Raw genomic sequence first — 16,359 nt, forward strand, 5'->3', positions numbered from 1 at the left:
TTGTCTTTGCTACAGCTGTCAAAACACCTGGTTTGCAAAACAGTTTCTCATAAACTGTTTAGTGTTTCATAAATTTGTGAATGATGGCGATGGCTCACACTTAGTAAGGATCATATGTTTAATTAAATGTAACACGTGAAGGGTGTCACAGCTGAATGCTATAAATGCCAAAGGACAACTAATTTTAACTTTGAAATCTTTGGAAACTTTGGTTTCTGAAACGGGTGTGACTTATAAGAAAGTTATATGCTGGCTCCATTCAACACATACAGGTATTTGTTAGCATTGCATTTGAAGGGAGGAATGTTGCCTGCATAGACTGCCAGGCAGATAAACTACTTCTGAGTACTGCTTTGAGCAGGAAAAAAAATATCCTGCCTGAAAGAAGAGGTTCATCTTTCCAATGTCAGAAATCTAAAACATACCTGAGAACCAATGATAAGCTCAGTAAGGTGGAAATCATTCAGTTAAGAAATTACAGACTTGCAGGCATTGCACTACCGCTCTAAATGGGGGAGGAGATGTGGCACTGACCACACACAGAGTTAAAAGTGCCTACTTCTGATATCAAGATATGCACATTTTTCATTCCTTTTCTCCTAGATTGCTATAAATCTTGTTTCCCTTTTATAAAAGATGCTGTATTATCTAACAAAACCAGGAAAAGGCTTTTGTTAAAAATACCAATATCGGTGTATTCTCTTGAGAAAAATAACTGTTGTGAGAGTACTTGTTAGATGTTAGATCTTAAAGCAATTTGGTTTGAAAATAGAAACATATATATTGAAAAAATACCCCAAAGATATGCAACAGGCAGGGTTTTTTATACAATTATCTCACTCATCCTGTCACATTAGTTAAAATTTATCTGCAATTACTAAAACTGAAGTCAATATAATTAAGTTTTTAGCCACCTTTTTTTTCTATTTACATCTGTTTCAATTTCTAGCTTACGTGGTCAGATCTACCTGGCATTTGAGAACTGTGTCTTTTTCTGTTACAAGCTTTGCTTGCCAAATTAGCCCAAATTCTCTCTTCAGAAGTGTTTTGTCACCAGGGACTTACTAGAAAATTCCTCTGAATGGGAAATGTGAAGGAATTCCATTGATTCTCCTTTTTCTGAACTACTGCTACCTGTGTAAGGCCGACAAAAACAAAATGTCTTTTCCCATTAAAACACTACTATATAAGCAAATGGTAGTCATAAGTAATAGTTTCTACATGTTTGTCAAGGGCTCTCACTCTGAAATTTATTTTAAATCAAAACTTGCCCAGTTCCAGATTGACTCAAACTTCAAAGATTTAACAAAACTCCAGAAGGATGAGAGCATGTTAAAATAAAAATTTGGAGAGAAATTATCCACTCCCAGGAAAACAGAGCCAAATATGTTTAATAAACTCTTCACCTCCCCTATACTGACAGTCTGTGTTACATTATATTGATTTATCTTAGAAAACAGATGAGTGCAGATAACATACATATGACATTCAGGATGCAAGGTCACCCTGTATTTTAAATTCCATGAACTAATTTTAATATAGAAGTGATTAATTTGCCCATGAGTGTAACAGCTACAACAGATGCAGCTAAATTGACTGTGTTACTTTATAACTTCTGTCTCCACATTGGTATAAGCATCATTCTCCACCTAAAGTTATGGGGTCCATGTAAAAATTACTGGGTGAACTGGACTGTGTTACTTTAGAGCAAAACATGAAATAGGCAGATGAACCAACACCAAAAAGCTGAAGATAAAAAGTCTAAAACAAAAGACTATTATTTGTGCATTTATATTGTATGTGTAATGAAAGAGAGTCTTCAGTCAAGTTCTCTGCTGCTGAAAATTAACCAACTTAAATGTAAGAATAAAATCACTGGGACTGATTAACAACAGCAACTACAAAGCCATTTTGGACAGATGTTTCTTTAACAGTGCTTGCACTTTTCACAGCCATTCTGGAGCTCTGACACTTGAGGACAATTAAACCCCAAAACACCCTACCTTGCGGAGAGGTTTGAGCTTGGTCTCCATGATGAAGTCGTACTTGCAGAGCTCGCAGCAGCGCGTGTCCGAGCTCTTAATCCACTGGTGCAGGCAGGCCTGGTGAACAAAGCGCAGGGTCCCCGTGCAGCGACACGGCGTGATGAGGGGGCTTTCATCATCTCCCTCACAGTGACAGATCCTGACAGGAAGGACAGCAAGAGCAAGTGAGGCAGCTTGCCAACCAGCAATGCAAAGGCACTGGCTTATTTACAGTGCTTTCTCATCTTCAGGCTTGACATTCAAAAGATGCCAGGTATATGACCTTTCAGACGGAGGCCCAGGAACATATTCCTTGTTCCTTTCTGCCATTTAGTAATTTCTCTTCACTTAGTTATTTCTCTTTGAATTGGCTATGTGGTCTGAAGGTGAATCAATAGAAATAACAGTTTTTCCCTTTTATGCATTGCAAAACCTTTAAGGCAAATACCAGAACGGAATAGTTCTTGGTCTGTGAGTAATGCCAATAAAATCCTCAAAGGTAGAGAAATCTAACCCAAGCTGAAAATATCCAGCATGAGAAGTGCAAAAAGTTCCTAGGATATCTCTTTGGAGTTACACAACTAAAAGAATCAGAGAGCAGTTTTGAGTACTCTGGAGTCATGCATATGGCACAGTGTGTACACACATGCACACTTTTTAGGAGGCAGGTATTGAAAAGTCAATTTTTTTATTCTTCACTCTCCCTATGAAGCAGACAGCTGCATTATCTGGGAAAACAGAGGTAAGCAGACCCTAAGACAGAGGTTGGTCCCAGAACCGTTTTACCTTACGATGGGATACAGAGCTTTTCATGTTGTGGCTTTGTATAAAGTGATCAGTGTTCTAACATCATCATCTGAAGGGTTTCTTCTGTGACACGTGTCCAAATGTCCTGCTGATCTTCCCCTCTTCCCAACAGCCTCCTCATCACATCAGGAAAACATTCACCCAATCTTTTATTGGCAAGCATCTCTTTGAAGGCAGAGAAATCTCTACAGCGAGCAGAAGGCTTAACCAAACACCTGAAGTTAAGGAGGTTTACCTCAATGAAGAGTAATTCTCTCCCATCCCCAACCTAGAAAAACACAACAAAGCACCCAAGGCCTAACGAGTGTCTGAAGTAGCATGCAAGAGAAAAAGAGGAAAAAAACCCCAAAAGTTGAAGCCCGAGAAATGCTATTTCAAAACAGAGAAGTAGCAGTAACAGCACAGATCCTGTTGTCACACAAATGAAACATAGGCCTTAGAAATGTAGTACTTAGGAATGGCACTCTCAGCGCAGATGCAGAAGTGTCTGAACACATCTGAGGAATGACACCCTTTTACACAGAAAACTGTGACTGCACCACTCCTGGAGTAGGAAAAGGGGTAGGAGAGCCCTAGGATGTGGTTGTCTTCCTACTGGACAGCTGAGGGAAGAGGGGTGACCTTCCTCACACAGGAGCTCCTGACGTACGTCAGCAGGTAACCTGGCAAAGATGTCCCAGGCAAGACTGGGTACTGCACAGCTCTGAGGCTGCCATGTCTATAAGCAGGGGGGCAGGAAATTCCAAAGTCTACAGGAAAGATCTATAGATCAAAACTGGCAGCTCCACTATTCTTCCACAATGTAGCCCAGAGCCACGAGAAAATGAATCTATGATAATGGGAAAGCAGAACAAGCTGCTTTGCTGGACATACAGAAATAAAGAGACCAAAAAAATCCAACAGATAAATGAAGATTTGAACACCTGGTCCACAAAAGCCAGGTTTCAATTTCTTCAGTGGTGCTCACACAGGATTTCATGCCCCCCAGCAGTGAAGAGGAGAACAAATTACCCACAACTTCCTTCTTGCACATGTTCATTTTTTGAGACACATTTTACAAGAACTCAATTTACAGTCTTGTCTTTACTAATCCAGCTGAGCTAGGTGCATCAGCAACTTAGTTCTTAGATGGGAATTGCCTATATGGTGATTTCTTACTGAGCCTCTAGCTTAAAAAGAACTATATTTTCAAAACACTGAATAGTTATTTTTCTAACAAATGCATTCCCAACTGAGAGTTTCATAAAAAACATAATTTTCTTTTTAAATTAAAGCTATTCCCCAAAGGAAGACCAGCACTCTTTGTTCATTTAAATTCAAGCCATACATAATTTATTTTACAGCCTTAGCAGTTAAATTATTTAGAAATTAGACAACTAAGCTATGTACCCAATAGTCTTTTTTTCTACTACTGCCAAGATTGTTTAAAATTATTTTCGGACCTAAAATACAAGCCTAAAATTCCAATGGGATCTTCAAATAAAGTGACACTGCAAATTTGAAATGAATAGAAATAATCCTTAGTATAAATACTTCTACAGAAGAACACTACACACATTATACATTCTATTTGGGGTTTCCTTGTACATAAGTCACAAGACAATTGTATAAATAACAGGGTGACACTAAGAACTTACAGTATGAAGAAGCTCAAACTAAGTATTTTAATGGCCTTTTTCAGCTTATATTTTAACCATGAAATATGTAATGAGAATTAAACTTCAGTAGGAATTAAAGTCCAGAGAAAATGACCAAAGGCATGGCTTTCATTAGCTTGAACACTCTTTGGTCTCTGGTGCAATTTAAGTCTTTGTTATTTGTTTAACCAGAAGAAATTAGCTTAAAAGACCCTTGTGCTACCTAAACTCATAGTGACAGTCTAAAGATTTTTCGGTGCCCAACACCTGTGGTAACAGACTGTTGGCTAAATGCTTAAACATCTTTTAAAGACTTGGAGCAGATAACTCGCTCTGTCTTCCTCAGCTGTTAGAACTGAACCACAATTTTGTGCATCTTTGCTCTTTTATGCGTTCATCTATAATGTACATCATAATCATCACAAATCATAGAGAGTAAATTGTTAATAATGGTTTTGAGAAGTTTGTTGTGAAAACAGAATGGAGGTAGGGATACAAACCACAGGCATACCTGAATCATATCTAAACCAAGTTGGAGGCAGAGAACTTTCATTCTAGTTTCCTGTTATCAAATGATCACAACTGTTTGAAACTTTAATGCATCAGATTGATTATTTAGTGGACTGAACTTGTCCTGAGAGTAAAATTTGTTTGCATACTTTAGAAATTAACTGAATTGAAAAAAACCCAAAAACACTCTTTACCATAAAGTAAAAAACATATAATTTGCTAAATCTATACTGATTTATTTACAAGTTGTAGTACAGCACCGATCATTGTTAATAGCTGCAGTTTTAGCTGCTCAGACACATCTACAGAGTTTACATGCTCAGCTTTTCTCAACTTTTTAGTCCTTTACTCCATAAACGGCATTCACTTTAGAGAAACACCTTTGACTATCTGGAAATGGAGGGAAAGGAAGTAATTTGCCCAAATCCTCAAAAAACTGAGCCTGTTTGGTTTTTTTCGTTTTTTTGGGGGTTTTTTTGGTGGTTTTTTTTTAATGTTTGACAGCTTAGTGCTTTAAAGATTCCTCTCTATGAACAGGACCTTTCTTTTCCAGGGGAAAAGATGAGCACAGGACTCCATAGAGCTATGGCTGTATGAATCGTGTACACCAGACAATAGAGGATAGATGAGCCATGCACTGATCTTCTGATTCAGATATACAAAATTTTGTGTGTTTACGTGTATACACCTACAAACATATCCCTACACACTGAGATCACAGAATATCTGTATTTCTTTAAATAAAACTCACTGTGAGTCCTTATTAACTAATACTCTAACAGCGCTGTCATCCTTATGTATAAGTTTTTGCTTTATATGCCAGTATTTTAGTTACCCAGCACATATTTTTCTAGCACAGAATTGTTTCTACCACCTTCAGCTAACAGAGAAACTAATGCCAACACTGTGCATATATGAGATGAAAAAAAATGCACAAAAATTCTTTAAAGATGTTCTTAAACAGCAGGTTCACATATAATGCAACAAATTAAGAAAAATATTTTGCAGGAAAAAAACCCCAAAATTTTAACACTGAAAAAATCACTGTTTGTGAAAGATTTTTCATAATTCATATAAAAACTGTTGCAGAGCTCTTGTATTGCCACCACACATATATAAACAAAACAAAACGAATTTCTTATCAGACCAACATAATGAGAGGCAGCTAAAGAAAACACTCAGAAGTGAGGCATCTTCAGAAAGTACTGTTGTCATACTGTCTTAAATTCCATGACTATGAATTGCTTTCCCATCTTTTCCACAGTTCTGTTCACTGCAAAAGGTAAAAGGCAGAAAGGGAAGTATGAAAACAGTCTACAACTTGTAGGCATTCCTATGCTCATTGGATTTTGGCTGATTTTAAGAAAAACAGCAAGAGCTATCTTGGATGACTAACCTTCACTTCTCATCAAATTAAGATCTTTTTTCCATACAGACAAGCATAATCTCAGTTTAAAAGGTCTAAAATCAGTATGGAACAAGGAGGTCACTTGGAAGACTTTCAGGTTTTCCCAACAGTTATTTATTCTGGCAAAATCATGGCAACTGAAACTGCAATCTAGATGGTTAGCATCCAAGCTGCTTGTTGCTAGAGATACAGGCAGATTCCAACAGATTTGTAGCTTTTTCTTCACATGCAGTTAACAGTTTTACTCTCATTACAGAGAACAGCTGCTAATCTCCAACCTCATTGGAAACCCAGCAGTTTTCCTAACCTGTCCTTCACTAATCCACCTGACTTCAGAAATTACGAAAATAGTCTGATCCCTTTGCCTCGGTAGTGAAGTGGAAAACACATTTATTCTGCAGGAGTCCTGTGAGGCTTAGTGCTCCACTCCTACCCAGCCAGCAAGTGCTCCTCTGTGACAGCGTCTGTCCAGCTGATTCCCATGAATGACTACTGCCACAGGAAAGTGATAAAGAACAAGAATCAATCAGCATGTCCCTCCTTCTGCTTCAAGCCACATTAAGAACATTGTCCCTAGGAGCAGCGCTGGTGGAAAAGTGTTTGCAGCAATTCTGCACCACCAGAACTCTTTCTGTGGATCCCATATTTGCAACTGGCACCTTATCTCAGTACCTGGTAAAGTTTTTAAGGATTTCTGGCCATTACACATAGACCAAGGGTTTTAGCTACAGATGCTTTTATAGACTTCCTTAAAAATACACCAGATCAAATTTTACTGTCATTAACAAATGTACAATGTAGGGGAATGCCTCTGAGGCTTTAAAAAATAGAAATGTATATGGGGGCACGGGCATACTCATAATGATGTACAATTACACTTAAGGGCTATAAATGATGTAATTATGTAAAGCCTGCATTGTTCTTTAATATTCTGGGTGCTCTCCATGCTAACAAGCATTACAGTGAAAGTGTAGCAAATCTGTTGAAAGAAAACAGCTAGTGCTAAAACCTGAGGTATCTACACCAGACACATCTTGGCGGCGTTTCTTTGATCTGAAACTGATTTTGAGTTGGACCAGGAATACACTCAAAGGGAATACAGCTGAAGAACCCTGAGACAAATTCTCAGCATGATCTAAACCAGGGGAAAAGTAATGTTGATCAGATGTGCTTCAAAAGCAGGCTTCTTATCTGAATTAAAGCACTAGTGGAGGCCCCTTCACTCACAAAATTAGGACAAGCTACAGCCTTGTGACTGCAGAACGTTTACAGCAACTGTGATGCAATTTCTAGGCAATGTGAACTAAATTAACACAGATGCCTAATAACCATAATGTCATCTTCTTGAAGATAGAAGAATACCAGTACAAGAGAAATACTTTCGAACTTTTGACAGATTTCCTTAACAAAAGAGGGAAATATTTTCTCCATATAAATATGCTCCAGGAAGACAATGCCTATTCCAGAAGTATTATTTTTGGTGAGAAATTATTGAAAAGGCAGTTAAATCTGGCCCTTCACTGGAAAGCACATACGAATTCATAATGATTATGCAAAGAAAAATTTTTACTCTGTTCAGGGCGTACATCTCATCATTATATCTCACTATTGCTAAAGGGAGCTTAGTCAGGAAGAAACAGCAGAGCTGAAAAGTGTTGGAGCAAGTGAATCTCTGGATTTGATTTTTGGCTGTGAGGAGTATTAGCTGCCAGCATGAAATGCCATGAGCTCCTAGGTTATCTTAATTGGACCAAAAGGCTCCAATTCCCCAGGACTGCAAAAGGATGCAGAAAATTGCTGTCACTACTGTTTGATTTTTTCTTAGGAAAACTATTCAGTCCAAAAAAGGTCATTTTCTCTTTTGCCAATTTATAAAGTGCTTACAGTACTTTTAGACAGTTCGAACCTAAAACTAAACAACTTTGTTAACAACTCACAGCAAGTAATTGTCATTCATAAAAAGCACCCACAAAAATACCAAACTCTGCTCATGCATAGTTTATCACTCGGAAAATAAAAGGTTAAATTCACTGAATATGTCCACCCTGCAATAGGCTACAGAGTGCCATGTTTCTCTTGCTTTCATTTTACAGGCTTCTTTTTTTTTTTTTAATCTCATTTCCATTCTTTTCACTTTTAAATCACAAAGTAATCTCAATGACAAATTGGTATTCCTCTCCACTTAATCACAGTGTGAATGAAGCACATTAATTCTCCATACCAAATGTAATCCATTTGTATATCTCTTCCCTGTCACTCCTGCCCTTCCATTATGCTCCACAGTCAGCTGTCTTTACCTGACTAGAGGAAAAACCATTTTTAAAATGTTGCGCCACACTAGTGGAATTTCATAAGGACCTAGGTAAAGCTTTCTCTTCATTTCTGCAAAAGTGGTCAGAATTTGTAAGAGACCCAAGAGCAAACAACATAGCGAAAGCACATAAATATTTTATTTTGTCAACATTTCTTGTCTTTCTATTAATCTTCCTTTATAGCTGATAAATAGGATATCTAAAGAGTTACAAATAATTGCTGCCTCAGATGTGCTGTTAGTGCAAGATATGTGTCCGACAAGATTTACTGCACTGAACAAGTTCAAAGAGCTAGGGACTACATCTTAAAACAGGATAAAGATTTCCTCCCACCCACCTAATGAAACTCAAAGCTTTAAGGAACTAAACTCCATACAGAAAATATGCAAGTTTTAAGTATTCAATAACAGTACCCCTAAAACTGAGGGTAACTTTCTAAGGAAGCTGTGCCATTTCACCTATTTTCATTAAAAATAAGAATAAGTTCTGAGAGAAACAAGCAGAAACCAGGACTCAGTTCTCCCCCAGATAAGTGATCCTAATCACAACAAAGACATGCTTGCCTTACTTTGGTTCTCCTTGCATCCTTGTGAATCATGGAGAGCTTCCAAAAGAGACTGCATAACCAGATGGCTGAAGAGGTGACAGATGGGGATTTGAACCATCAGGCAGAGAACAGAATTAACCAGAATTTCATACTGCTTCAAAGACTGATGAACCACCAGACCATCATGCAGAGGAGGAGATTCCTCAAAAAGCAGGAGATTCCTATCAAAAAGTCACTTTGCAAAAGTAAAGCTCTGAATGGGAAAGTAAGCAGGAGTCACAGTTATTTTCAAGGAAGGGGTGAGGAGTGAACATGCAGGGCAGGATTCAGAGACACAGCTCCTAAGGAACATGTCATCCTGAGACCACAAGGTACACACTAACATCCCAGGGAGAAACAGCTTAAAAACCCTCCAGCCAAACACCAGTCTGGAACTAGAGCTTCTTCCATTTTATGGTGATTTTAGAGGGCTCTGGATGGTATTTCAAGTCTACGTTTTCTGCACTACATTTTATTCACTGGATCCAACTTCAAGGTTTCAGCATAAGTATTTAGAATGAGTGTTAAATTTCAGTGGTAGAATTTGAACCTATATATCTATCTTCTGTTCAACTTTCTCTTTTTTTTCCTCAAGGATTTGTTTCCTACCAACCACCTTCCTCTCTGCTGATTTTGTGAGCATTCCCCTACATGAATTATTTCAGAATGTAAATAATTTCATGAAAGATTTTTTTAATTTATATTAAATAATATTAAGAAAAAAAACCAACCCTGTTGCAGCACTTGATTTCACAGAGACAAGTTAGATAATCATATTGCCTCTTGTCATATGCAATACACATACTCTATTTCTTCCCATATATAATTGTCCTAACACACAAAAGTGCCCATATTATTCTTTTCCTAAGTTTATAATGGCCTTTTAATTAACACACACTAGATTTTTAAAACTGTTTTTTAAAAATTATGCTTGAAATATACTCTGCAGATCTCATGAATCAACTCCATAATCTCTTTTACTTCCTCCCCTCCCTGCCTGTTTTCTCACATGCCCTACTCCTCAAATGAGGGCCTGCCATTACCTGACTGCAGAAGGAGTCATTCAGAGTCCAACAAAACAAAATTCGACTTCCGATAAGCATCTTTTTTTCAAAGTGAGGAACTCCACTTTATGTAAGTGCATGTGTTTTTCCTGAAATGACTGAATCAGTACTACAAAAAGATTTTACACCAAAAGCCTAACTAGTCAAACATAAAATATCTTTCAACTATATAGTCAATAATAAAAATACCACAAGATATATTCAGAATCAATACATAAAGCACTTACGATCCACTAGTGGTAATATCAACTAACCAATTTTCTTTTTTTAGTAATTTCCATGTGAAAATCCATGTGACTAAATTCTCACAATCCATTCACTTTGTCATGTCCAATACAGAGCTGTTCCCTTCAGGGAGATTATCCACATGCAGACCAAAGAAAGCTATTTCTGAGACTGTGTCTCAAGCCACATGGCAAATTCCAGGATAAATTATATATGTAGAAAATCTCAGACACAGGGCAACTTAGGAAAAGGGGAATCCAACTGTATGATTTAGAAAGCATATCCTGTGAATCTTTAAAAAAACTTAAATAAAATGAGGTGCCAAAACAACTCAGCATGGCCAGAATTTATGTTGTATCTCAGAAGAAACCTTGCTTCCTAACAGACTCCAGGAGAAAGTAGTTCAGGGAAGAGACTGTAAAAGTCAGCATTGATGCCATGACATTGTTTCAGCATTTTGGAAAGGATCAGTGACACTAGATGGGGAAATATTTCGCTGAAGTCACCAAGAGGCTCCCCTCAGACTAGGTGAAGAACATATTGCACAATGGTACTCTATCTGACTAATGTGCCTATGCTGGAACTGGGCGTGTCCTGTCACATTCCTGCTCATGCTGCTAAATGCAGATTGAAGAAACTGCCAGCAATCCATGAGGAAATGAAGGAAAAAGGCTGCCTACCCCGAAACTTAAAGACAAAATAACTGTCACCAAGAGATGTTTATGATCCCCAGTCCTCTGCTATTTCCACGCAATCCTATTTAGGTGAGGGCCATTCCTCTCAGCCAGTGCTGTCATATCAACTAAAACACATGAACAGCTAGGATGAAAAGCTTGAAGAAACACCCCAGGAAAACTAATTTTCCACATCACAACCAGCTATGCTAACCTAGTCTTAGAATAAACATCACAAAACCACCCTCCTTTTTTTATTTCTCATGCAGAAAAGTGGTGTACATCTGCAGAAGTCTATTGACATGTAATTACTTATTTTTTGTATCAGATGGGAGGTTGTGAATTTGAGAAAAAACCCCGTAACACAGAACACAAATCAAGGAAGTGCATGGACCTGTCCTGAGAAACAGAAACTACAGTCTGAATTGGCAGTAAAAACATGTCTTCATTTTTCTTCAGCTGTCTGCAAACTGATAAGTAAGACAACTTATTAGCTATGAAAAATTAACTTGCTTTTGATTTTGCAATGTTTTTCCTAGATGTATTACAGTCACTATGATACATCTGATAATGATGTACCATAACGATGTATCGTAATGTAGTGATGACAAAAAAATAGCATTATCCCTGACATGAAGAAAAATGCGATTATGACTGTCTTGAGAAATTTTGCAGAACAGGTCTCATTATCAACCACATTGAGTTTAATGCTGCTTGCTCAAAAGAACACCTCCACTGATAGTGAGCCTAGAGGCACATACTTATCAAAAGTTTTCAACCTTTCTCAACTAAACAAGAGCCTGGCTGAAAAGTCTGCATGGGCACCCAAAAGGTCCATCCTTGAACCAAACTCCAAGTCTTGCAAAAAGCACCTGAAAAATTATAATGAAATTCAGTGGGTTGAGAAGACAAACAAAAGACTGGAATCTACTTTCCATCTGAAAGTAAATTCTAAGTTTGGTGATTTGAGCAACAGTTAGGACTAATCTACATAAGTCAATAACAGAACTTTTTTTTTAATATATAGTATGTGTGTGTATATATATACACACACATTTATTTATTATTTATTAGTGTATTTTTTTTACTACAGTATAGTTAAGCCCATATGAAGACCCATGTTGAAATATTTTTTTTCAGGTCTTGGGTAGCTCATGTTCTTAATAATGACTAAATTACCTGTTCTGTATGTACTGCGTGTACTACAGGGGATCTTCAATACATGCAGACTGGGTAGTTCAGAAATCCAAGACAACTCTGAAGCTGTTGTAGTTACCTGTGCACACGTCTGCATCATGCCCTCTAGATACATTTCAATAACATGGTCACCACTGCTGCTGTTTCCTTGCATTTCTATAAGGCAGAGAGATCCCAAGCCTGTTCATGATATACAAGCTCATGCACAAACACAGCTGGACTTTGAAGAACCTTAAATTATTATGACAGACAATGGTCAGACAATAGAAATGTGTGTTTTTGCTTGGTAAGTACAAGGAGTGCATAGCACCAGCTGCATTAGTAATGACTTATATCTCCTGCTGTGAGAAAACACAGAAGGACTGCATATTACCTTTTTTTCTTTTCAGAAATAGGATCTTTGCAGTGTTTTACTAAGTTAAAGCACATTGTGAAATTGCATGATGTGGCATCATGAACTTCCTCATCCTCTGTTTACATTTCCACGCAAATTCTTCCCAGCAAAGAAAAGTGAGAAGTTTCGGGTTACCATATGAAGAAACTAAGCCTGATTGACACTTTGTAGATGAGAGTCAATGCTGGCTCACAAGTTTGGCGAGAGAAAAAAAAAGGAAATACTTGTTTCAGTTCTGTTAGACTTAAGGGATGGTGCATTTTCATTTACCACTGAACAAAGTAACTCAAGCCTTCCCAGCTGTGTAGTCCAAATTTGGATGTTAGCCCAGAAGTGTCTAACTTGCTCTCATTTCCAGGGTAAAATCCTTACCTTCTGGTTGCATGCTTCACACCAAGGGCATCAGGTTGTCAGAAGCCTGAACTTCTGAACTAAAGAGAACTCTTGATGTTGCTTTTTCTTTCTCAAAGCTTTTATTTTACTGCTTATTCTGCCCAATCATCCTTTTGTATTATTCTAGTCCTTGTGAGGGGTGACTGAACTAACAGCTCATACACATTCACAGTGTTGAGATGTTTGGCAATGCAAAGTCATGGACAAATTACGCTGCACTGGAGGCAGTGTTCTGCAGGCACCATCCACGGGATTCCTGAGGTAATAGCAACTCTGGAGGACACTGAATCAAGACCATAAATTTATTTCATATAAGTCATTGAAAAATGGCATAGAGGGACCAAAGCTGGATTTGAACGGATCACTTAAGGATGAAAAGCTCCATATCCCATTGTATTGAGCTATCTGACACTCTGCTTCATTCTCTGCCTCTGGCTGGACATTTAAAACACAGCAATACTCAGCCAGAGGACAAAGTGGGCCCATCTTCATGGAGCAAACATTTGGTTCCTTTGTAGGATTACTCTTTTTAAGTAAGAGAAGTATGTCTTCAGATTGAGATATGCTAATTTCTCTGTAGCAAAGGTTTTTCTGTTATTTCCTGTGGCCTGCCTAGCAGTTTATTACCAAGAAATAGGGACAGAAAGCAGTCAAGGGAAAGGCACTCAGACTGTGGCAGGGAGAAACTCCTTTTAAGAATGCTAAATCCTTCTTATTAGGGACTAACCTGCATACTTCTAAATCATCAGACCAGTCATCATACAATACTGGAGCCTTCTGAGCAGCATGAGGCACAGTGGGCCCTGCCCCAGCAGGTGCTCCAGTATCAGGGACTGCCCGAGCATCGCTGCCAGAGCCTGCCTCTGCAAAGGAGTCCTTCATGTCTCTAAGGAAAGGTGCAGGCTGCTGATCTCTGTGGCAGCTTTTGCCTTTGCTTTTCCCACATCTTCTTGAGGAAATCCTTGCTTCCTGAGATGATGCTGAAGACTGCGATTCCTTAAGCCTTGGAATCCTTCGCCGGTGATTTAAAGTAGGATTCTCAGGGTCAGATACCTCTTGTTTCTTTTTTCCCATTGTCCCCAAGGTGACAAGCTCAACAGCATTATTGTTTGATGAGCCATCCTGGTTACTGCATGATCTATTGTTTCTTCTCCCTCTCCTGGCCATCCTGGCCTTTTCTCTTGCTCTTCTCCTAGCCTGAGCCCACTGACTCTCATCCAAAGATGATGATGAATCGGATGCATTCCAGCTGGATCTCGGAGGCTCAGGATGCAATTTACAGTTTCTCCCCTTCCCTTGTTTTTCTGTGTGCTCACCATTTTCTCCAGTCTCTCTTTTCAGCCTAAACCTTCGTTTTATGTGCTTCTTACCACCAGGCTCCCTATTAGAAGGAGCCAGCACCATGACAGGGGTTGCATGTTCAAGCTCATCTTCTGACAAATCATGCAAGGTAGTAGATCTAGACAAAGCAGTAAGCAAAGGAAAGGGATGGAAATGGTAAAGGTGGGTGGAAAGAGAGATTACAAAAAAAAAAAAAAAAAAGGATGAGAATGAGAACATGAATTTTAATAGAAAAACATGAGACTAAAAAGCAAAAACAAAACCAAAACAAAGAGAGATCAAAAGAAAACTAAAGTCTATGTCAATTATGAATAAAGTTAAGCAGAAGCAAGAGCTACATAACATTTAATAAAAACAACTAACAAATATCAGCCAGATGAGAGTATATTTTTCTCAGCACATACCTACAAATGTCCTGAGTGGAGGGGCAGACTGACAACCGGGATTGACTCCTGGGAGCTGTTCCTGTTGTAGGACTGCTTGCCTGTTGAAATAAGTTATACAGTTTGGAATCTTTGTCCATGAAATACATTGCAGATATTTTACTGCTTTGCCACATGATCACAAAATTAAAATAACTGTTCCTGCTGTTCATAGCGCACTGTTGAATGCACAGAAGCTCACAAAATACAGGAAGCTTGAACAAAAGTGAAACCTATTTGTGGAACTAAGTACGACTGAAGTGTTTGAGCTCTCATTTGCCCATGACTACTTTTTGTCACTGTTTGAGGAAGCAGCTTTCAACATTTGAATTTTCATTTGGGTCTATTGTACATGTCTGATGGGAAAAAATACTGGTTTTCTTTTGTGCAAACAACCATGATGATTCCTTTCCAAATCACGTGAAGTGCATTTACGATACTTTGAGTGATGAAGAACCCAAAGCTAACCTAGGTTAAGTGGACTGATGAGACAGCAGGAAGATTAGAGTGTGTTTTAAAAGATTTTCAAGGCAATCAGATCTTCTAGAAGAGCTGAAAAAGTTAAACTGTGATGATCCTGAAAAATCCAAAGTGCAGGCTGCATCTCTACAGAGCTGATCACATTCTCAAGCAGCAGAAGAGATATAAAACGTGTATGACATTTTAAAATGACAGATATAAAACACGTATGTGACATTTTGCTCATAAGGTTGTTGCTACAAATTGCAGATTCGATTACCCAAGACTTTCACTGAAAATATATTTTGATGGTGTTAACAGCAAACCATTTCAATCTGCCTTGCTGTCTCTTGGCAGCAGAACTGTACGGAATCCAAATGTAAAGCATTGTGATTCTTCAGGATCCCTCACAAGACATGGTATTGTGGGAAGTGGGTTCAACACAAATCATTCTAAAGGTCATGACCTTCCTGTAGCTGATCAGGAGTATTAGCTTTTATATGCAACCCCATCCCATTGGGAGCACCACTACCAAATGCTGACAAGATACTACAAGCCTCAGAATTCCGTAAGATCATACACCAGATGCAAGGGAAGGATGACTATTAAGCAAGAATACAAAGTACAAATCATGCAAAGAGGTAAAGCCTGTCATCCCAATCTTTTGTAGGAGCAAATCAAATTCAGTCAGATAACTGAAATTATTTCCAGCTCAACTTTCACAGATACTTTTGTGGTGTTAAAAAGGTGTTTGCAAATTAGTAGTACAAGCAAAAATAATTACATATAGCAAGTACCTATCAACACTTCACTTTTATCCAAGGTTCTCAATATCCATTATATTTAATGCAGACATCTTTTGGAAACATCAATCACGACTATGTGCATTTTTGCTTTTATTTGGAT

The 16,359-nt window shown here is 38.2% G+C and overlaps 1 protein-coding gene across 1 annotated transcript in view; it reads right to left on the reverse strand.

Annotated features, from left to right (window-relative positions):
* The window catches only part of MARCHF1 (membrane associated ring-CH-type finger 1), a gene marked incomplete at both ends in the record, with an annotated part of 86,900 nt that overhangs the window by 16,707 nt on the left and 53,834 nt on the right, over positions 1 to 16,359 (reverse strand). Inside the window, 2 exons of the mRNA XM_082281923.1 lie at positions 2,004 to 2,184; positions 14,977 to 15,056. Coding sequence (XP_082138049.1) covers positions 2,004 to 2,184; positions 14,977 to 15,056 — 261 coding nt within the window. The remainder of the gene's footprint in view (positions 1 to 2,003; positions 2,185 to 14,976; positions 15,057 to 16,359) is intronic.

The sequence above is a fragment of the Coloeus monedula genome (genome assembly GCF_965178545.1).
Source record: "Coloeus monedula genome assembly, chromosome: 5".
Taxonomy (NCBI): Eukaryota; Metazoa; Chordata; class Aves; order Passeriformes; family Corvidae; genus Coloeus; species Coloeus monedula.